The 22,391-nt window shown below is 38.3% G+C and overlaps 1 protein-coding gene across 1 annotated transcript in view; it reads left to right on the top strand.

The window, feature by feature from the left end:
• Positions 1-150: 150 nt before the first annotated feature.
• mpp7a (membrane protein, palmitoylated 7a (MAGUK p55 subfamily member 7)) overlaps positions 151-22,391 on the top strand; it is a gene marked incomplete at its 5' end in the record, with an annotated part of 47,341 nt that continues 25,100 nt past the window's right edge. Inside the window, 2 exon segments of the mRNA XM_037973343.1 lie at positions 151-215; positions 19,519-19,689. Coding sequence (XP_037829271.1) covers positions 151-215; positions 19,519-19,689 — 236 coding nt within the window.

Raw genomic sequence — 22,391 nt, forward strand, 5'->3', positions numbered from 1 at the left:
ATCTGATAAAATGAAAGTGGTGGTCATTGTAGAATTGGTTCTCTGTAACTGAGCAGTGTTTACTTTTCCCCAGACAGTCATGAAAACTGGTGGTTTTGTATTTTTTCTTTTTCTTTCTGTCCTCTTTCATCCCTTTCTTTTCTTTTCAAGGAGATTTGCTCTGCAACAGCCCATTACAACTCTCCCAATCCAGCGGACCTTGAGCAGGCGATCATGTAAGCATTTATTATCTGCTGATTTTGGCTCTTTAACAGATGCAACAAATGCTGATTATTTTAAAAACAGTCCTTAAGATTGAACTGCATTGACTCTTATTCTCTGAAACTATAGCATACATGTAGTTGTGCTCCTTCACGCTTGTCATCGGAGGAAGTATTCTGTCTGGATTTTTCTTTATTATTATTTTTTTGTCTGCTCCATGTTGCAGTTCTTGGTCTCTTGCCAGACTTTCTTTCCCCTGTCCCACTTAGCCTCTCCATGTGTTGATGTGGTTTAAGTCATCTGGGAGCATTAATGGAAGAAGGCAAAGATTAACTTACTGGAACACCTCCTTTAGCATTTGCATCATCCAGCCAAAACATCAGCTAGTTTACTGACCTCAGACAGCCTGATGATGAATTAATGATCCTATACTAGACAATGATCTTATAAAGACTCAACACAACTCTGTGGAGCACATCAATGTTCCTTGTTAGGCCGTAACCTTTATCCTAAACCCAGTTGGTCATACAGCAAAAATCAAAAATCCCACTTAACTGTGCCATAATAACATAATAACCATGTTAGTGCTTGTGAAATGATATTATGGCTAAATTACTTGATTGTTGATTTTTTCCCAGTGCTGACATTGCACAGTGATAACTCAGGATAGTTTACACACTATGATTTTAAGACCAGGAAAGAGATTCATAATTATGACAACATAGTGGTAATGCAGATCAATTGGCTGAATTTATGTGGAGAGACACAAATCTGTAGGAGGCTGCACAAACATCTCATGCACTGAAGCTTTCCAGAAGAGTGGCTTTTATAATTCTCAAATGCAAGATGTTTGGCACAACCAGGACTCTTCCAAGATCTGTTTGCTTGGCCACATTGAGCAATCAAGAGATGGGTTATAGTGGGAGCAATGACCACGAACCTGTAGGGTTCTCTGACTGAGGCTCAACAATCCTGTGTGGAGATGAGACTAATTTCAAGAAAGACAACCAGAACTGCAGGTTTCCACTGAACAGGGTTTTATGGTAGTTAGGCTCTCCTTGGTACTAAACACTTGAAAGCTTCTTGAAGGACTCTCATATTGTGAGGAACAAGATTCCCTGGTCTGATGAAACCAAGACTAGACCTATTTGGCTTCTAAACATTATATCTGAAAGAAACCAGACACGGCTCAACACCACTCTCACAGTGAAGTATGGTGGTGGCAGCATCATGCTGTGGGGATATTTTTTAGCAGCAGCCATTGGAGACTGGTCAAGGTTGAGGGAAAGTTGAATGAAGCAAAATACAGAGAAATCCTCAATGAAAACCTGTATCACAGAGCACAGAGCTCAGAGCATCAGACTGGGCCAAACAGTCACCTTTCAACATGACAATGACCCAAAGCATACAGCAGAGAACACAGAAGTGATGTAGGGACAACTGCCAGTTCATGTTATGTATCTTAAGGAACCTAGGTGCAAACCCAATCAATATAGACTTTAGTGTTCTAATTTTTCTTATCACTTCAATTTATTGTTGCAGAGTAAAAAGAAAAAAAACCCACAGAAGTAATTTTCTGTCTTCACTGTCTTCAACACGTGTCACTTACTAGTCAAGTGTAAATGCCTTTTCTCATCTCTTACAAGCTCATTTTTAAATGTTTTTTCTTCCTTATTTTTCCATTCTAACCTCTCATTTCCTTGCTTCTTTAATCCTTTCCTCATTTTCATGTTTGTCCCTCCAATTCTAACCACATATTTAGTCTCAGTGAAAGCACATGAGTTCTTCTCTGTAATGTAGAGCTTGTCTCCCTCTTTTCATTCTCTCTTCCAAATTCACAAACTCTTAGTGAAATACACTTCAGGCCATGTTTTTCACTGCAGATTATTATTTTCAAACAGACTTGTCCATTTGACTGCTTGTTTCTCCTCAACATGAGTCCTTAATGTAATGTGACTATTTCAATAAGTAGCTCTGAAATAAGCCTCAGAGCTACACTAACCACCTCTAAACTTAGCTTTAGCCTCTTTTACCTTTGATTCAAGCCTGTGAGTGAATTATGGATGCTGTCATTTCCTGGTTATGTACAACCACACACTGGCATACACATCGCCAGATGGCCAAAAATAGTCTGATGAAAAGTTTTAGACAGACAGTGTTGTGCTCTTTTCCTACTATTTCATTTTAATGGCCCAGTTCCTCTTATGAGTTATGCGATGTGTAACTCTGCTCACTCTGTGCACAGAGGGCAGGTGCAAAATTTAGTTCACTGCAGCTCCAACTAAAGGAGCACAGGGTTCTTGCAAAGCTTTCTTCCTAAAGTGAAACATGCTGGAAAGATTAGTTATATGTGCAGCAGCAGTAATAGAAAGTCCTCTAACATGTCTGACCGGTTATGTTTACCAAAATAAATAAGCTTTGTTATTTTAAGGACACAGTCATACAGTTGGTTCATGATGTCTAAAGTTATTGGAACATAAACATGTTTTGTGGAAAGTGCTGAGGGCAGAGCTGAAACAATAAAAGTGATGGGTGAGAGTAAAGATTGAAATAAGAAAATTCTGATAACTTTAAAAAGCATATGGACAGAGCAACAGATAAAGAGAGAATCCACTGAGTGGTCGTATTCAGTAGCAGTGGTGGTGGCTCGCTCAGGAGAGATGACGCTTGGCTCAGGGCCACATTCCAGACTGCTCGGCTCGGCTCTAGAGTCATAAACTGCATCCTAATTGTAGAATCCCATGGAGACCCTGTTGTTACTAAATGGAGGACAGAAGTGATGATTGAAGACGGGGTCATTTCCTCCTTCTCTGTAGTCCAGAAGTCCCATCGGCTGGGACAATATTAGTCTTGGCGAAGGTTGTGGTAAGCGTGTGTTTAACATTTGCAAGATATAAAAAAATCTCTGTCCTGACTGTTACTCTGTCTGATTTCATCAATGTATTCTTTATTTATAAAGCTGATATTTAAAATGCCAGAAGCTGTGCTGTTTAAACCAGTTATTTATTGACTACACATTTCATCATCCTTTTGGACAGATCAACCTGGCATCCCTCTCTCCTGCTTTTTTACCTGTCAGTATTTTTACCTTTTCCGGCTTCACCCCTCTGCTCTGAACACACTAAAAGCTTTCTCACAACATATATGTTCCTCTGTCTGACATGCAGAACTCTCCACTGTCTGATTATTTAACAGTCTGCTAAACACATGGTCACACTTAGCTCTCACCTTGGGGTCTTTCTCACATCATACATTACAGCACTTTCCCCATATTTCTTTCCTTCTTTTTCTCCCCTGATCAGCTGAACCATTTCAAAGCTTCATCATTGATGGGTCCTAGGTGGCCCTGAACCTGGCCTTGTGTTCAGTTTATCTGTCCATTTCATTTTTCAACTTAAACACTTACAGACATGGGAGTAGACTGAGAAGAGCAATGAGTGCCGGAGAAAAGCTCAGTTTGAGTCTCAAAGGATGGAGCCTGATAACCTGATGGAAGCCAACGTCACAGTTTGATGGATCAATTTGTTTTATTTTCCTTTCACAATAACACATCCTACACATTTGCTCATTTCAGTGTCCTACTGCTGAGTTATTTGCAACATTTTGTGGATTAAAATTTCAGTTTCACTGTGCAGAGCAGTACTTCATTTTTATTGTTTAGCTTTTGTTGGTTCGTCAGTTCCATATTTGAACTGACAAACATTTTGTCAGGCATTTTGTATTTCTTTTTTGGTAGGAAATATGTGAAAGATTTATGTGCACCAATGACACAACGCTTTATGCTAGGCTCTTCTTGTTATAATCTGTATAATCAAAAATCAAGTATTAGGGTAAATGTATGTACAGTTTTATTTAAACCTAACATGAGGTTTGGATTTGGTTGCATGTCAGAATAAATCTGACAGTTTTAAAACTGAAGGACAGGCAGTAAAATTGCTTCCCAAGTTGAAAGCAGCTATGATAGTTTACAAAGATCAACTTGGTCTCATAAGACTTCCTGGATTTGGGCCAACATCCTCCTTTTTTTCCAGCAAAAGATAAGTCTCATTTGTCTGATTGCTTATTTTTGGCTTATAATTTCTTTACAGATGTCTGCATAACTTGACTAAACATTTGTTTACAACATGTCTAAATGGGTTTTTTCTTTGGGTTTTTGTGTTGTCAAACCTGATTTACTGTCTAACAAGCAGCATATCATCACCTCATCAATCAATCTTTGAGGTGAATTGGGATGCAGGGGACATGTCTTTTACCTTTAAGCATGTATCTCCTTTAAGTAGGGTGGAGGTACCAAACAACATCCTGAGAGGCTGGTTAGCCAACAGTGTTAACTGCACACAGAGAATGGAAAAAAAGATGCAGTCTGGAAAGCAAAGAGTTCCTGTTCTGAATAAATGATCTTCCATCTTTCCAGGCCTAGCTGTCCTCTGAAACTCATCTCAGATCATGACTTTCATTCTGCAGTGTTATCACATGGCGTTTCATTAGACAAAGAATGTTGGTGTAGGAGGCCTTAAGGCCATTAGACAAAGTAAACCATTCCTGTGGCAGATCGGCACCAGATGAAAGCCTTTCAGTGTAATAAGGCAGCACTGGGAAAGATTTAAAATATCTTTGTAATTTTCAAATTGTCCTTGTTGTTTGTCCTCCCCCGCTACAGTTTCCTTTCATCCTTGTTGAAATGTGGGCTACTTGTTGGTTCAACTAAAAATGTCACATTGCAACAGGAGGAGGACAGCTTCAGTGTGGAAGCTGTTGTGTTCAGTAACCTGTGAAACAAGATGTCAGATTGAGGCACACACATTTGGTCCAAGCTTCAAAAGAGTTGCCACTCTTTGGTGTGACATTTTTAAGATGAAACTACCTTCACAAGGATCCTTTCTGACTGCTGTTTTCAACTAGTTCTTCATTTTAGCAGTGAGGTAACATCTCTCTGAGCTGTGGAGTGCTTTAGGAAACTTGAACTGAGCTGTAAGGTGAGCCTCCTGCTGTAGGAGAAATGTTTTTATTTAACCTTCTCTGGCCAAAAAGCAAAAACACGAAGCAGAGAAAACATTTATAAACACCTCCAAATGTTCACAACGAATCAAACCAAAACCCATATGACCCTGCCTCAGCTACCATTCTGAAATAATCCTTAAAGTTCTGTTTGATGGCATTCTGCAACATCTGGAGTAAATTTACAAAATAACCTACATTTAAATTGATTGTTTCACTTCATGGCACAGCCTTATTTTAAAACAGTTTTATCATGCTTTTATATGTTATTTTAAATCTACTACTGTACAAATCCTTGTTTGGTTTTTTAAGGCAGATGACTCCAAATGTTTCTTTCTTTATTAAATTATAGTTGATGCTCCACAGAGACGTACCACAGACTCTGTTTCATTGGGTATCAATTTACATACCAGGTCTTAAAACTAGAAGATTAGATGTTGGTGTGAGTCTCTGTTATAGCTTCCTAAATAAATTTGACTAAAACTAAGAACTCATGGTTCACTTACTGGGGTTTCTCACAAGTTTTAACCAATCTAGCACTCAAACTTTAGGCACTTACACAAAACCCTTAAAAGTTGACACTTTAGATGTCTTCTGTTGATCTCACTGTGGGTGCAGAATGAACAAAGGCGGGCTGAAGTTAGCCTGCTGCTGATGCACCTTTGTGCTGCCGAGCAAGGTAGTAACAGAGCCGTAACAGTCAGCATGTGAAAAGCCAACTTTGCAGCTCAGTTGTGTGATATAGTGATGATAAATGGTGCGACCACCTGAGCTCAGGATTTAAAAGCCTAAACAACAGTCAACAGATTTACAGAGATCAACATTCACACACAGAAATCTTCCCGTTAGTAAAAGAAATGGATTACCCACAATAAGGATAGCTAAACAAAGCAAATTTGTCATGTTTTGAAAATGATTTGAGGGAGACATCTGTGGCATTTATTGTGCAGTTATCCACATCTGCAGAGTTCTGTTCCACTCCTATTTTGTTTCTGTGATGCTCATTTCATGTTTATAAGCTCACATAGTCAGCTCCAATAGTGATTTATGAACAGTCAGAGGCAGCGTGAAGACAGACTCGTATTTGTGGCCATTTTTCAGGCCTGTTTTGTGAAAGTGCTTCATAGTTTTAGTCACATCTTCATCAGTTCCAAGTTGGTTCTGAGGGACAAAGTAAATGGACCTAGAGTTTGGACCTTCTATTTCCCACTTGTGACATTAATCCTACTTGTAGCTCCAGTAGCTATTTTTCCCCAAATTAAAATAAATAAATAAAAACTAAGCTGTTTCACTGAACAGCAAGAATAAACTCAACCTAAAAGTTTTGTTTACTGATGATTTCTCATCAAATCCTATTGAAGATAGTTTAGTTATAAGATGTTTTCTTTAACCAGTCATGATTTTAACTTCTCTGTTTGTTATTTGTGTCTTTTTTTTGCTTTCAAAGACGATGTGACCGTGGAGTTTGGTAGGTGTTTTACTTATGATCATACTGCATCGCTTAGCGTACTTTTAATAAGTTAACATTTTTAAATCAAACTATTATTTCCTCCTTGTTTCTTTGGCACTCACAGCTGAGGAGTTTGAAGGTACTACTTGTCTCATATTTCCATCTCACCCTTTACTGATTTTCTCATTGTGTTTTAAAACAAAAACATTTGAACTGATTGTGATTGGTGTCTCAGTGTGATGAAAGGCCCACTTCTCACCTCTGCTTCATTCTCTTTGTATTTATTTGTTTTTCTCATTGTGTCCAAGAAACTCCCCCATAAACTGGAACATCAGATGTTAAATTCTCCTAAGAAGTTCTTTGATTCTCACTTTACTAAAGCCACATCTTTTACCTGCTCATTTTTATTGCTATGGAAGTTAATACAAAGTGACAAATCTTCCAGTCATAGGCTACGATCTTCCAAAGTTCCTCAGAAAACCAAACAATTTCAGAATAAATGAATCAAATCTAAGGCTAATGCTGCAGCAGAGAGATATTGTAAAAATATTTTGGGCAGTTTTATTTTTAAATATTCTAAGTTTCAAATTACTCACTGGTAGAGGCTTTTAATAATTAACCTCATGTGTTATTTGACTTGACATTGACATTTGTCACTTCAGATTAGATGTATCTTAAGCAAACACAAAACCACCAACGTGGACATCAAAACTAATCTAATTAATGTATTTCCTAACACACTTGTGTATTTCAACTTATCCTTTAGCCTTTTTATTATGTGGCTGGAGAGGTAAGTGACTTTTTCATGTCTGATTGTTCCTTATAACGTGTTTTTCTTCTGGCTTCTTTCGTTTTCTTCTCATCACCAGAAGAAGCTGCCTTTACTAGTGGATTAGGTGAGAGATGCTAATTTAGTCTTTTTGTGTTTTTATTGTTGTGTTAATCATAATGATTGTAATCAAGTGTGTGGTCGAAGAATTACACAATCTCTCCTTCAGTCGTTTCCTGACCTCTCATATAACAGCCTCTGTCCTTTTATGACGTGTGTGTTTCATGTAACACAGAGATATACTGAGTCTGAGAAACTGTTAGTGTATGATCAGAACTATTCGTGTTCAAAGATAGGCCTGTTTTAATGCTTTGTTCTGAAGGTCTGAGGATTTGTTTTGTTAATGTGGTTCTGGTTCTGGTCAGATTTTATGACCAGCTTTTGTTCTGCAGGCCTTTCCACAGAGCTGCTTCCAATTCACTGTCCCATGTACAAAACATTCCCCGTCATGTTTTTATTTCCACCATCTTTCTAAATAATAATAGTGTCCTGGCTGTCTCGTACATAAATGTTTCTGTTTGTCTGTCTCCCAGTTTGTCTTTATTTTGGTTTTTCTCAGTTATTCTCTCTTTATTCTCATCTTTAGAACAAAACAAAAGGTGAGTGGCCTTGGATCCTTCTTTGCGCACATCCTTTAGACTCCAAATCACTGGATATCCACTGAATTTCAAGATACAGTTTGAGCCATGTGTGCCAACCTCAAGCAAAGGGACTTTCAGAGACCCAGCTATCTATAACATAGTTCATTTTTTTTCTCCTCTCTGTCACCCTGACCCCTCCATGAGGTCAGTGACCTCAGACCTTCCTCTTTCTCTTTGGTACCTAAACAACGGCCAGCACTCCAGCAAGTTAGCATCGTTTCTGGTCTCCAGCAGCCTAAAACCAGATTTAAATGAAAATAAAAGAACCTCAGAAGAAGGAGAAACAAAAAAGAGTTATAATAATATCTCCTCTGTGAAAGTACTTGCTGCATTGCTATTCAGCCTGTTGGATGTGGCTGTATGATTTAAAGTTGTCCCATTTCTAAAAGTCTGAAATCCTAGAACCTACAGATGCTTTTGCAATGCTACCAAGGTTGTATGGGGAAATAAAGGAGGGGGTGGGAAGAAGGAGGCGTGCAGTTATTGTCTTTAGTTTTGGGTTGTTTTTTCCTTCATGCCTCTCCCAGTGATGCAACGTCTGTAAGGTTTGTTGCCAAAAGTGATTCTTGAGCTCTGCTTGGAGCGAGAACATTTCTGGGCTCAGATGCTGCTTGAATTTAGAGGCAGCAGACAACAGAATAAAATCTAAACTAGCAAGGATAAAAGTGTATTTCAAGAATATCTTTGTTTTTATTTAAATAATTAAAAAAACAAACAAACAATGGTAGTCAGCGTGGGCTCACATTACGAAGGCAGCACTGATAATCTGTGACATAAATGTCCTTCCATCCATCCATTTTCTTCCACTTATCTGGGGTCGGGTCACAGGGGCAGCAGCCTAAGCAGAGAGGCCCAGACTTCCTTCTCCCCAGCCACTTGGGCCAGCTCCTCTGGAGGAATCCCAAGGTGTTCCCAGGCCAGCCGAGAAACATATGCCCCTTTTCCACCGGCTCTAAAGGTCCTGGCCCCACTCAACTTGCTTTGCGTGCGTTTCCACCGGTATTTTTTCGAGGCCGGTCCCTGCTTTTTTGGTCCCTGCTTCGGAGTAGGGCCTGCCGGGCCAGCCCTGCTTCGTGGGCGGCGCAAGCTTAGCTCCTGTTCACTCATTGGTCGTGGGTGTGGCCAGATGCAAGCATAAAGAGTGAACGGTAGGAATATAAATAACAGCGTTAGCTTACCCTGCATCATTTAGCCGTCTGTCCCCCAGCTGAAGGCGCTGTAAAGCCTGAAATCTCCAGCGGATAACAGCTGTCCTACTCCGTGCAACAATCGCAGCATCCAGAGCATTTCTTCCACTGCGCCTCTCTTCCTGAAGTCTCAGGAGAATCCCCATAAGTTTAAAAAACAGCAACAACACAGGGCCAACGTTGTCCATAGCTCTTCCGAAGTCTGGAGGTGCGGCTTTTGACCGCAATCTTGTTCTTGTACAGCGCCTGCTTCACTGCAGACGCTGCACCAATCTGCCTGTCGACCTCCCGCTCCATTTTTCCCTCATTCGTGAACAAGACCCCGAGATACTTAAACTCCTCCACTTGGGGCAGGACATCTTCCCCGACCCGGAGAAGGCACTCTACCCTTTTCCGGCTCAAGACCATGGCCTCGGATTTGGAGGTACTGATCCTCATCCCGGCTGTTTCACACTCGGCTGCGAACCGCTCCAGTGAGAGCTGTAGATCACGGTCTGATGAAGCCAATAGGACCACATCATCTGCAAAAAGCAGAGACGCAATCCTAAGGCCACCAAAACGGATCCCCTCAACACCTTGGCTGCGCCTAGAAATTCTGCCCATAAGTGACATAAATGTGTTACTCAAAAATGGTTATTTGCAAGCTCAAAAAGCTGCAGCAGCAGCAAGCTGTAGCACTTCAGATACAGCCTGGGCTCATTTCTGGTAGTAGTTTCTTATTAAAGAAACAAAAAAGGTTAAAGGTACTCAAAAGTTTTGAGTGACATAAATGTGTAACTAAAATATTTTGAGTACCTTTAACCTTTTTTCTACCTTTAACCAGCTGTGCACAGCTGCTTCGTGATTGAATAAACATCGGTGCAACCCTAAAGCAGTGTGTGACAATTTGTGAGTCCCTGGACAAGTAGGATCAAGACAGAGTTGATCGGCATTAAAATCCATGTTTCTGTAGTTGTTTAGTACTGTCTTTATCTGAACATCATAGTCCTGAAACTAACAGGCAAACAGGCATGTAGTCCAAGCTCCTTTGGTACTTAATAGGCTTTTTAGCTGACATGATTGGTGATTTAATCACTCCACTGGAAGCAGACCTGCATGTGTGTTGATGTGAGCTTTTTAATGTTCAACATATAAGTCATGCAGCAGTTTGAGATGAGACATCTCTAAGCCCTTTGAGTTGTGGGAGAAGATGAAGAGAAAAACAAACAGCCCTCAACAAAATGAGTCTTTTACAGCCAAAGGTCTGGAGCTCTAGTCCAAGCCTTTAACAGCTGGGTCCAAACCATTTTCCAAATACCTAATGTGACGACTGTGGAAAATGCTACCAGACTGTTTTCCCAATGGATAAAACTCAAAGGTTGATTTCTGCAGAAAAGTATTAAAGATGTGTGGTGCATTACTTGGGTTAAACAAAGCTTAGTCTTGTGTCAAAAGGTCAGTGTTGGTTTTTTCCCAAATATCAAGGCCGCTCCTGGAAACAGATGGTTGATGCAATCAAATATCCAAAGATCAGTCATGAAGTTCACTTTATTACACGAGCACAATCATTTCTACAGATGCCTGTTGTTGGAGCTGTGTGGGAGGAACATTTGTTGAAGACAAAGTACAGTTAGGACTGGGAATATTTTGACAATTTCTTCAATTTTTGTTTTTAGCCATTTACCTAAAAGTCATGTTAGAGTTATGTAGTTGTGTATGCTGGTTTTAAACTCAGCATTTACATATCCAGCAGGTAGGATGGATCAGGAGTTAGCCTTTTATTAAATAGGACCTGCATTTAACAGGAATTTTAATGAAATTGTAAATCGGATTTTTATTATAGATAGATGAGGTCTATTACTTTCTTTCTTGTTTCATTAAGCAGGTAAATCATTTTGGAGTTAATTATAAGAAAGCCTATTAAAGTGGATTATCAGAATAAAATAGGATGATGTTTTTGATTACCCACATAATAGTTATGCTGGAGCTCTCAGTACATATAAAACAAGAATCTCATACACTGATCAGATAGATACCAAGAATATGAAGTTATCATATTAAATGTTTGGTGTCTTCTAAGAAACTTGGAAGCTCGGCTTCTTAAGAAAAAAACAACAATATTTGAACCTTGGTAAATAACAACTGTGGATGGTTAGAGATTCCTTTGCATTTAAAACCTTTTTGTAAAATCTGGAAATACATTGAAAAAAAAACAAGTGAATTGAAAAATACCCCAACCCCAATTTTCCAAAGTTAGGATGCTGATGTGGGATGTTGTGTAAAATGTAAATAAAAACAAAAGTAAATGGTATAAGTAAGAAGCAGCTAGAGGAGCAACTAATTAGATTAATTAGCAACAAATCAGTAAAAGGTATGACAAGCTTTTTAGAGAAGCTGAATATCTCGGAAGTAAAGATGGGCAGAGGTTCACCACTCTGCTCACCATTCACTTTCTTATATCATCTTGTTGTCTTCCCCCCACCCCCTTCTGCTTCTCTGCCCTGCTCTCTTTCAGAGCCTCTCTTTGCATATATTCCGAAAAAAAAAATTGAACTTTGGATCTAGTCAGCTGGTCTCTCAACGCAATTGGTCAAATTTTCTCAACGGGAAGGCTGAGCAAAGGAGAGCCAGTTTGCCCTGAGAAGACATTCTTCGCTGGATACACGTTGGATTCCTGGAAACGTTGGAATCCTGTTTGTCTATCGAGTCTGTCAGTGGAAGACATGGAAAATCTTTACATATTTGGATTTTTGATAACAGGATTTCTGCTGTTTGGATTAGGCAGTTACCTGACTTATTGTCAAATTCGTTTGATGCCTTCAGCGGTCAACAATCAAACTGTATGGTTACGAGAGCTGAATCGCAAGTTGGATGTAATCCTTTTACAGGACCGCAGACTGAATTGTGGTTCCGGGACTCATGAATAATATGGGTTACATCTTGGAGAAAGTTGCTTCGCTCGAATCAGGCGGAATGGACCTGGAATTTGGCTGTTTGGATTTGCCCTTGAGAAAGTATCAGCAAGACTTTCAAGGCAGACAGCAAACAAGTCTGCCTGAACCAAAACAATTATTGTTATGTGAATCTGGCTCCCCTAGGCTGACCTTGGTCAGCTATCTTGAAATTTCTCCTGGAACTATGTAAACAAGATGCTCTGCCCCTTCCTGCCTAAGGACATCTGTGGATTTGTTCAGAGCTCACTGATAAACTTTCCATCACATTATCAAAGACAATGGCCTCTGTGACGTGATTCATGGACTTCTTTACAAACACACACACGCACACATTCACACACTCTCTGCTGTTTCCGAGTCATCTCTCTCACTCAACCCCCCTCCCCCCTCTCCCCTCCCTCTTTCATTATATTAGTTAGTAATTATTATGTCGGCCGTATAGCAGGCCTGGTACTATTTAGAAAGTTCAGTACCGTTAGTCTTAGCATTATCATGTTTTAGCTTATTTAGCCTTCCTGTACACTTAGTCTAGTTTATTTTATCCTTAGCTCATACTTTAGATATTGTTAGATTCCAAATTGCTGTTTAGTTTAGCTCTGTCTTAGCTCATGTTTTGATAGGTTTAGTTTATCTGATTATGATTTCATTTAGATTATTTTAGCTACTATTTTGACTCTCAGCTCATGCTTAGATATGTCTGTTTTCATGATTTTATTGAGATTATCCTATATTTTATTTAGAATATACATGATTAATTTAGAATACATGATTGTTGTGTTTTTCTTTTTTGTGTTTTATTCTGTATTGAATTCTGTTGTTGTTTCTGTTGTAAAGCGCTTTGGATCGCCTTGTTGCTGAAAAGTGCTATATAAATAAATCTCACTTCACTTCACTTCTGCAAAGGACTACATCTAAAATTAGTGGAACAATTTCACAATAATTCTCCTCAATGAAGAATTACAAAGATATTGAATATCCCAGCATCTACAGTTCATAATATCATGAAAAGATTTCAAGAATCTTAAAAATGAGTCCTGATCCAAATTATACAACATTTTCTGTAAAACACACTATGTCTGGATGATAGCAGTTATGACTTCCACTGGTTCTTAAATAATGTGTGTGATGTTCAAGTGTAGTGAAAATCTGTTGGCTCAGATTTAGCTGTAATGACTGAGGCATCTTACCCGATGGAGCTGCATTTCACTTGTTGAAGAAAAAACTGCTTTCAAATGTGATGACCAACATTAAGATTGTTTTAAGATGACTCAACTACATCTTTTTCAACTTTCATGAATGTTAGTTTTCCATAAGTGTGTGCATGCATTCACTTGATAAACTCTTGTGCTGCCCTGAAAAATTTTCCAAAGTCAAGTCATATTTATTTATATAGCACTTTTCCGCAACAAGGTGGTTCAAAGTACTTTACAACATGAAAACACAAAAATACAGTCATCTTGCAAACACACACAATAATATCTAAAATATGAGCTAAGATAATCCAGATGAAATCATGACACTGAACATATCTAAAACATGAGACACAACAGTACAGAGTAAAACTTATCTAAAACAAGTCATACTAAATCACACTTAAGAAAAACTGAGGAAAATCAAAATAAGATGTAACATAAACTCAACTTCAAAAACCTCAGCCGAACAAATCAGATGTGATAAAAGCCAAAATAAACTAAACTTAAACGAAAGGTAACCAAAGGCTAACTAAGAGTTAGAAACATTTTACCAAAAGGCCAACTAAAAGTGTCAAGCAAAGGCGGGATAAAATTGACTAAGTCATACTAAAGTAAACTGAGGAAACCCAAACTAAGATATAATTTTACTAACGTAAACTAAACTACGATTTAGGGACCTCAGCAGGACAGACTAAGATAAAGTATGATAAACTATGCCTTTGCTAAAGCTAATTCAACTAAAGTTTCAGTTAATTCAATATGCTAATGAGACAAAGTGGGAGGGAAGAAGGGAGGGAGCAACATTAAACATCAGAGCAGGAGGGAGTGAGGGAGGGAGGGAGGGAGGGAGGGAGTGAGGGAGAGTGACGGTGATGGTGGAGGAACACCCACAGATACTATTCCAAAGAGGCCTTACTGCCAAAGTCCTGATCGTGATGGAAAGTTTTATCAGCCGGCCTTGGGATCTAGCCGTCACAGATCCACAGATGTCCTGGGGAGAAGAGCATCAAATTTACATAACATCCATCCAAAATCAGATTAATAAATCCAGCAGCAAAGTTCTGCTGCCTGCCCCAGGCTTTCATAAACTGCAGCAGTCTTCTTCCTTTATTCCCATCTGGGATAATAACAGCTGACAGCATGGAAAGCATCCTACTCCTCCCAAGTTGCTGCCCACATGCCTTCTTCATCCCTTCAACTCAATCCAGTAATAAGGATGCATAATACTGCAGAAAAAAGCTGGACACATTTAGGGCCCATGAGCTGGACTAAGTGTTACACTGTCAAACCGCAGCAGACAGCATTGAACCGAGAGGATAATACTCACTTTATCCCCAGCTGCCATGTTAATTCTACAAACACTGTCTCCAGTAGCTCTGAAAAGTGAGGAGGGCCCCTGTTGGAGAACCAGGGTGGCTGTCAGCACAGCCTCCTACAGTTAGACCTCGGACCGTTGGAAATGGCCCTCACTCCAGTGGAGCCTCACAACAGATGGTTTCACTGTCAGCTTTTTTCTCTTTGTTTTACATGATTTTTTTCTCTTGTCCTTTGGGTAATAAAAATAGGGATAATGACACTTGATTTTAATATTTAAGCATGACACTGCATGTGCATTAAAGCACACTTATTATTATTCCCAGTCATTCTTCTGTTTCCGTAGGTATATTTAATCACACCTTCCCCTTCGGCTTTGGAAACAAACATGTGAAAATTAAGTGAAGAGTGGCCTTTGCCATTTCGTAGTAGTACATTGTACAACACAAACAAAATTGGCAAAAAATAAAATAAAATTCTACATATACAACAGTAGGATTTTGATGAAATGAGTGAGACAGTGCAACTCTTTTGAGTGTGAAGCAGTAATTTTTAACAGTAGAAACTATATTCAAAGTTAAACAGTTCATGGAAAGCTTGACCTTATATGACTGAACCGGCATTTTGATATCTTTGAACATTTTTGCACAATTGCAGTTCACGTTTCCTGATTTATTTATTTTTCAAAAAATATTTTACTACTGAATGCTCAACTTAAGCTGTCTAAATTTTTTAGGATCTTTGCAAACAAACTAATGTTCAAATGAGGCTTAGAGAAAAAGCTGAAATGGCAGTAGCTGCATTGGCAACCTTCAGATTTTTTTTATTTTTATTCTCTTGCTTGTTGTTCGTGTGTGGTATTTAGAAGATACAATCGTTCTTTTGTTTTCCAGGTTTTGTTTTCACTCAAAACTTTTCAGAATTTTTGCAAACAAACTTTTCTTATGTCTGCAATTACATTATATACATTTCACAGTCAAAACATAGACATTGTCTTCATTCTTTCAGTATGTCTTTCCCTGACTTATGGACAGACTGCACACAATAACTTCCTTTGACTTCTATTTATTCTGTTTAGAAATTTTCCCTCAAAACTGGAAGTGGATGTTTTTTTTAACTTGTTATATCTTCTGCATACAACACTGTAGACATGTTTAAAAAAATTGATGTGTGATAACCAGATGTTTCTGCCACGTACAGTTCAGAAATGTTCTCAGTATGATTAAATGGATTTACAGAGTGACTATTTGTCTAAGGCTTACTTTTTGCTCTGTGCTTTTTTTCTGCCTGTCTTATTAAAAGTCCTGCCAGGCAGTGTGCCCACATAAGCCACGAGAAGCAGCTTTAAAAAGTTTTAATCTCAGTTTTCTTTACAAAAGTATGTAAGTAAATAACTTTTGGATTTTATAGAAAAAGCTGAAATGTGTTGGCAGTAACTAAACTGGCTACTTTCAAAGTCTACATGTTTGTGTGTGGCATTTAGAAGATACAGTGGTTCATTTGTTTTCAGGGTTTTAAGGAAAACATGACTTTAGTCTATTTGAGATGGGGTTTTTTTCATAGAGATTTATTTTACAGATTTGTACTTTGTTCCTTTTAATACACAGACACTGATTGATTTTACAGGTACAGGATGAGTGAGCAGTTTGTAATTACAGTTTACTGATTCTTCTCAGTACTTTTCTTTACACTCTTACTAAATCTCCTCCATGTCTGTAAGACATTATCAGAGTGGAAACTGGGCTTAGTGACTGTGGGCGACATCTAGACAGCAGTGTGTGGATCATTTTCTCTGTGGGTTGTTACACTTTGTTTATAGTGAGTTAAATATGCTCATCTTTCTCCATTTGTTTCACTCTTCTTTTAGTTACTACTTGACACTATCTGATCATTTTCAGTTACAGTTGTGGTAATTTGTTGCCTTTATTAGTTGAGTGTTTTTATATAGAACATCAGCAGGGAAACTTCATCCACATGCCTTAAAACTCTGAGAAAAACAGTTTCCTATTTCAGGGAAAATCAAATCAAAACTCTGTAAATTTGATTTGATCAGTCAAACTAATAAGAAATGTTGGACCTTTTGTGGCACCAATTCTATGAATTCTTTTCCTGCTCCAGAGCTTTTTGCTTGGCTCATCCTGTAGCAAAAAATGTTTGTGTTTCATAGCTTAAGCTTTTCTTGACAAAAAATCAAATTTCCATCTTTTAAGCAGGACTAAAAAAAATCCTTTAATTCTGGATCATATTAATGTCTGATTCAATCACCATCAACAGAAGTTAAAGTGGTTCTTGAGGACCAGTGCTGTTCTTGTTCTTGGAGCTTCTATTCATTTTCTCTCAGCTAAAGTTAGACAGCTGTGAAATGAATTTTAGAATGAACCATGCAGATACGATTTCAGACTACTGACCTCAGCTGAGAAATTATAGTTAGAATCTATAAATTATTTGCTGCTGTCCAGGCTGTGTTATAATGTGGACTGGTTTTGTTTACTCTGAACCAGTAGGATGAGAGCTTAAAAGGTGGAATTATTACCTTTCATTGTTTTCATTAAAGTCTAATTAGTGAGCAGAATGTTTATATTCTGCAAAATGACTGATCAGTGTGAGGGTTTGAGTTTAAACTTTCAGAAACTGACCAATTGCTTTCAATAGGATATCACTAACACTATACTCTTATTGTTTATTGTAATGAGGTCAACACTGAGGATTAGTTACAGTTTGATGTCTTTTAACAGAAGAAGTACAGATGAACATATATGTTTTCCACTGTACAGCAGAGGGTAATAATCTGTGATGGGGAGGTTGGGGAGTTATGGTGCTGAATGATGGCAGTAACCACAAAAGAGATGGCAGAGAGGACGAAACCCACAATGTGCCTTGAGTGGAACAAAGTCTGTTTTAGTACTGTTTAACACTATTGTCAGCACTGAGGCATGCACATTCACTCCTGTTTATAGTGATGCACCATTATTATTTAGTGACTTACAGCGTGTTTCATTTGTAACTCAGCAGTTGTCTGTACTTTCACTCTCTAAAAAGAGACTGTTTGGAAAAAACAAGCTGAGAAAATGCAGACTTCCCACATTGTCTGCAAGGCTTCACAGCAGTTTGAAAATGTGGAAAATATTAAACATGTAGATATTTGAAATCTTTCAGTCCATAACTTCATTTTGTTCAGGGATTTTGCATCACAGCATTAATCACTGATTAAAATATATTGAAACAATGAAAGTGAAAGCAAGTCCCAATCAATGAAAAAAAGCAGAAAAAACACATGAGCCTTGCTGGATTTCTGAGATGCATTTAGGTTCAGAGACATCTGGAATAAATATGAAAGCATAATCCTTAAATTAAGGACAAATATGTCCTTCTCATTGATTATAAGATCATAACTTACACATGGCTGGATCAGTATGTTGCAGAACTCAGTACATTATAATCAGCACTACATAAATCATGTAGAATGACTTTTTCAAACTTATCTAAACCCAAGTCGTATAACCCGTATAAATATATCTACATATACAATTGCAACAAGAGTTTAAATGCAAAAAAAAAGAGATGGAAAAAAGTAGAAGGACATTTCTTTAATTTTGCAGACAACCTTATTAGCTTATTATATTTTAGCAAAGATCTATGTTTAAACAAACAAACAAAAAAGCATTCTTTAATTGTGATTCATTATGAGTTGATGCACCTTGATTGAAATGTAGTTAAAAAAATCTGAGACAAGAATTTTCTACTTTCATGTTTGGCCTCGTGTTAGAATTAAAAGTGCAGCCCTTGGGAGGTCTGTACTTAAAATTGTTTCTCTGTCGTTTTACAGACATATTCTGCAACTGTAACCCTTCTTAACTCTAGTGTTCCTCATGGCTCAGTTTTAGGACCCATTTTGTTCTGGTTTTAGGGGTTTCCTGGGAGTTCATTGTTGGAAGGCACAGCACCTTTCATTGTTTTGCTGATGATCTTCAGATCTATTTATCTGTTTCAGCTAATAGCTATACTGCTATTCAAACCTTGTAAAATTTAGAGGTCTTCAATCATAAATAAAGATAAACATCAGTAATCAAAACAAAAACAAAACAGAAGTTCTTTACTTGGACAATCTAGTGACCTAAATTAATATGACATTAATACTCATACAGAAACCTTGGTTTAAGTTTTTACTTTGCTTTTATAATTGAGAAATAAATTAACCCAGTTATTAGGCAAGCTTTTTTCAACATTCAGTTATGTGAATGGTAATTAGATGGTAATTCATGTTTTTGTTATGTCTTATTTTTTATCACTGTTAGTCTTTGTATGTTGGTCTTAATTTTTTTAAATTACTATTGTTGTACTTTGTACTGCACTTTGATTAACTATGGGGTCTTTAAATGTGCTATGTAAGAATAAACTTATACTTGACTTGGAAAAAATACAGTATCTATTACAGTCATCAGAGGAAAATATGAGACAAGTGTTTGGAGTTTAATAACCAGAGAAACTGGTTGGCCGTTAGTTGTCCTGCTTTTCTGTCACCTAAAGCAAAGATATCTGTCATCAAACTGAGCCCTACAAAGCTATGAGATCTTGGACATCAAGCTGTGTGAAAGTGTTTGCCAGGACATTACTTCTATCACAGCTGCAAGCTTCAGTTTGGTCATAAAGGAGTTTACACACTCCTATAGATGCACAGCTGATCCCAGCATTTCATGTATCAACTCTAAGTGTGTGATGGATGTGTTTCACCAGTTGTTTTTTTTTTCCTTTGTTTTGTTTTTTGAATTCAGCTGGTTTCAGGCGAAGCTTTCGTCTCAGCAGGAGAGACAGGAAAACCAACAAGTCCATGTACGAGTCCAAGAAGAGTGAAATGTATGACATGGCTGACGTGCCCACGTATGAGGAGGTCGCCCTCTACCGCCGACAGAGTGGAGTTAAACACAGACTGGTGGTCCTAGTGGGTGAGTAGAGGAAATAAATGCCTAAAAATGAAATAAATGCTGCAGCTTATGCCTGTTGGTCATGCCAGTGCTTACCTTACACTCCAACTGTCACTGAAAGTCTTCCTTCAAACTAAACGATGATCCTGCTGTGTCATAAAAAGTCAGACAGAATGTAGATGGTCTTTGCAGGGTCTTGGTGAGGTCTTCAGGGGCACATTAGGAATTTAATTACGTAATTACATTACTTTTGATAGTGCGATAGATCTACTATGGTTTTGAGCATGCACAAAGCAACCATAGTGAGGTCATGGTTTATCATTGTGGTGGCAGCAAAAGCAGCATGTCAACAAAGTGAAGCAGCCACACACCAGCATGGCTTGATCATCAAGAATTTCAAGCAGCAATGGTCGCACTGACCTCATGACGTGATTGTACAAGGTTATGAAAAAACCCAGCACACATATTATATATTACCCTTGGCAATATCATTTTGCTAGCGTGACATGATCTTCCACCATGTATCTTCATCCAGACACAGTCCAGCCAAGACAGGGCCCAGGCCATGGTGTGAACTTGGGTGTATGTGCTAATATTGTTGTGGCAACATGCTTCTGACATATAGAGCTTGGTGAGGACACAGGAGTGTCTCTCGAGCAGGGACGGCTGGTATCAGTGGGCTAGTTGGGCTAAGCCCTCCCTGGTGTTTACAATAAACATGTTAAAATACCTAATAAACAGGAACTTAAAATATTGTATCACATTTTGTGAAATTTACAACAAAACTGGTGTCAAACAGTCCCGAGAAAATCCCCAAGTCTTTCCGAAGGGCTAACTTTTCACAACCCCGATCATCTAATGTCTCTAATGGTACATAATGATTGACAGCTGTCTTGTCCCGCCCCCTCAGTTTGCTGCTCATTTGGGCTAATTTAATTCAGCCCAGAGTCAGCCCACGGTCTCAGGCTTCAGCCAATCAGGGTGGACGTACAATAACGTGCCTCGTAGGCGTGGTTTATCATAGACTAAGTGCGATGGTGAGCAAGATAAAGATAACGAGGCAAATTATTTAATTTGTCACCCGTTTTCCTTAATGTCTTTGGGAGACAAACCGGAAGTGAAGAGGTTGGGAGCAGATAGACCCAAGGATATTTAAAGTTTTCCTGTCACCTGGTTTTAGTGAAAGGACTGGCTAACAGCAAGTGTAGCTAACTGATCTTTAACGAGGTGGTTATTAACATTTTTGGATCCCAGAAAAGTTTCTCTTTAAATAAGGTAGGATTCTTAAAGAAGCACTTTCCAATATTGCATGTCTTGTTTGATTTTACCTTATCAGTGTGATTATTAATTGTGTCAAGGAGTGTGGTGCAGTGTTATTCAAAACTGTTTGACTGGAAAAATTCATCTCAAATGATTATAGCGGAAAGTCTTAATGAAGGGAATGAAGTATTGGACAACTGACAGAGCTTTTTTGTGGTGGTTTGTTTTAAGGTCATCTTTGTGCTGAAAAAGAACATAATGTCAATTTATAGCAGGTTTTCTTTATTTCAAATTGGAGTCTTCTGTTGTTGAAATCCAAACTGCAAAGTTGTATTATACATCTGTTAGCCCACCCTACAGATATCACCACCATCTGCCACTGCTCTTGAGGATGTAGAAAACGGTTATTAAAAGAAGTTTTAGCAGTATCATGATTACCTTGACACTGAATGAGGTTTTCCTAATTTGCTGTGATCCAGCCATGTTCTAATAGTTCATGTAGGTCGTGGAGAGCATAAAGAGGTCAGCATTTAATGTGATGAGGCGAGGAGGAGGAGAGGGGGGCTGAAGATTGTGTATTTTAACTTTTTAAAAAATCCTATTTCTCAGACTATAAATCACTAAACCCCAAACCACTAGTATGTATACATGTATCCCTCAGTGGGACAGATGGCTCAGACCGCATATCAATCAGCCACATTAAACACTTTCACCTTCTGCACCTCACTCCCAGCGTTCTTTAAAGTTGTTGAGACAACGAAATTGTTAACACTTGTCTACAGCCATGGTTGTTCCTCAGCTCCTTTATACCATGCCAAGCTCTTGAAATGAACTTAGTGGTTTCTCATAATGTATTTGTGGTTGGCAGACAAGTGTTGCCAGTAAATCGTGGAACTATATCCCAAGCCAGGTGCAACAGTAAAGGTTTATATATTTTTCAAGACCAACTGCATCAGGGGGGTCTGGGTTTCTCCTCATTTTCCTTTTTAAAGTTTAAAACTAAAGATTATGACAAAAATGCAGCAACCCATTCCTCAAACCTTTATTAGCATTATCTGTATTACTTCCATTAATCAAGGTTAGAGATGCTCTTCAGGAATCAGAACTTTTATTTTAAATACTTCAGCAGCATTTTAAAAAAATATCTATAATATAAAAATAAGTAGAAACTAGAAACTTTTTTGGGCTATAAGGTGAGTAATGTTTCTCTTTTATTTATTTGTTCCTCTTGCCTGAGTTGTTCTCCAGCCTGATTGACCGGGTCTCGGTACACAGAACATGGACTTCAACAGGCTAGTTGCTAATTAGCTGACCCATTTTCCTGCAGCCTTCCACGGAGGATGCTGAACCTCTCCCACCTGTCACACTAATGTAAATATTTTTAGATAATATCTATAAATTGGACGACAATCTGTGGACAATTTCACACACAGTGAAGTGAAGGGCAGAGGATAGCTCTGCTT

Source organism: Kryptolebias marmoratus, linkage group LG21 (genome assembly GCF_001649575.2).
Source record: "Kryptolebias marmoratus isolate JLee-2015 linkage group LG21, ASM164957v2, whole genome shotgun sequence".
Taxonomy (NCBI): domain Eukaryota; kingdom Metazoa; phylum Chordata; class Actinopteri; order Cyprinodontiformes; family Rivulidae; genus Kryptolebias; species Kryptolebias marmoratus.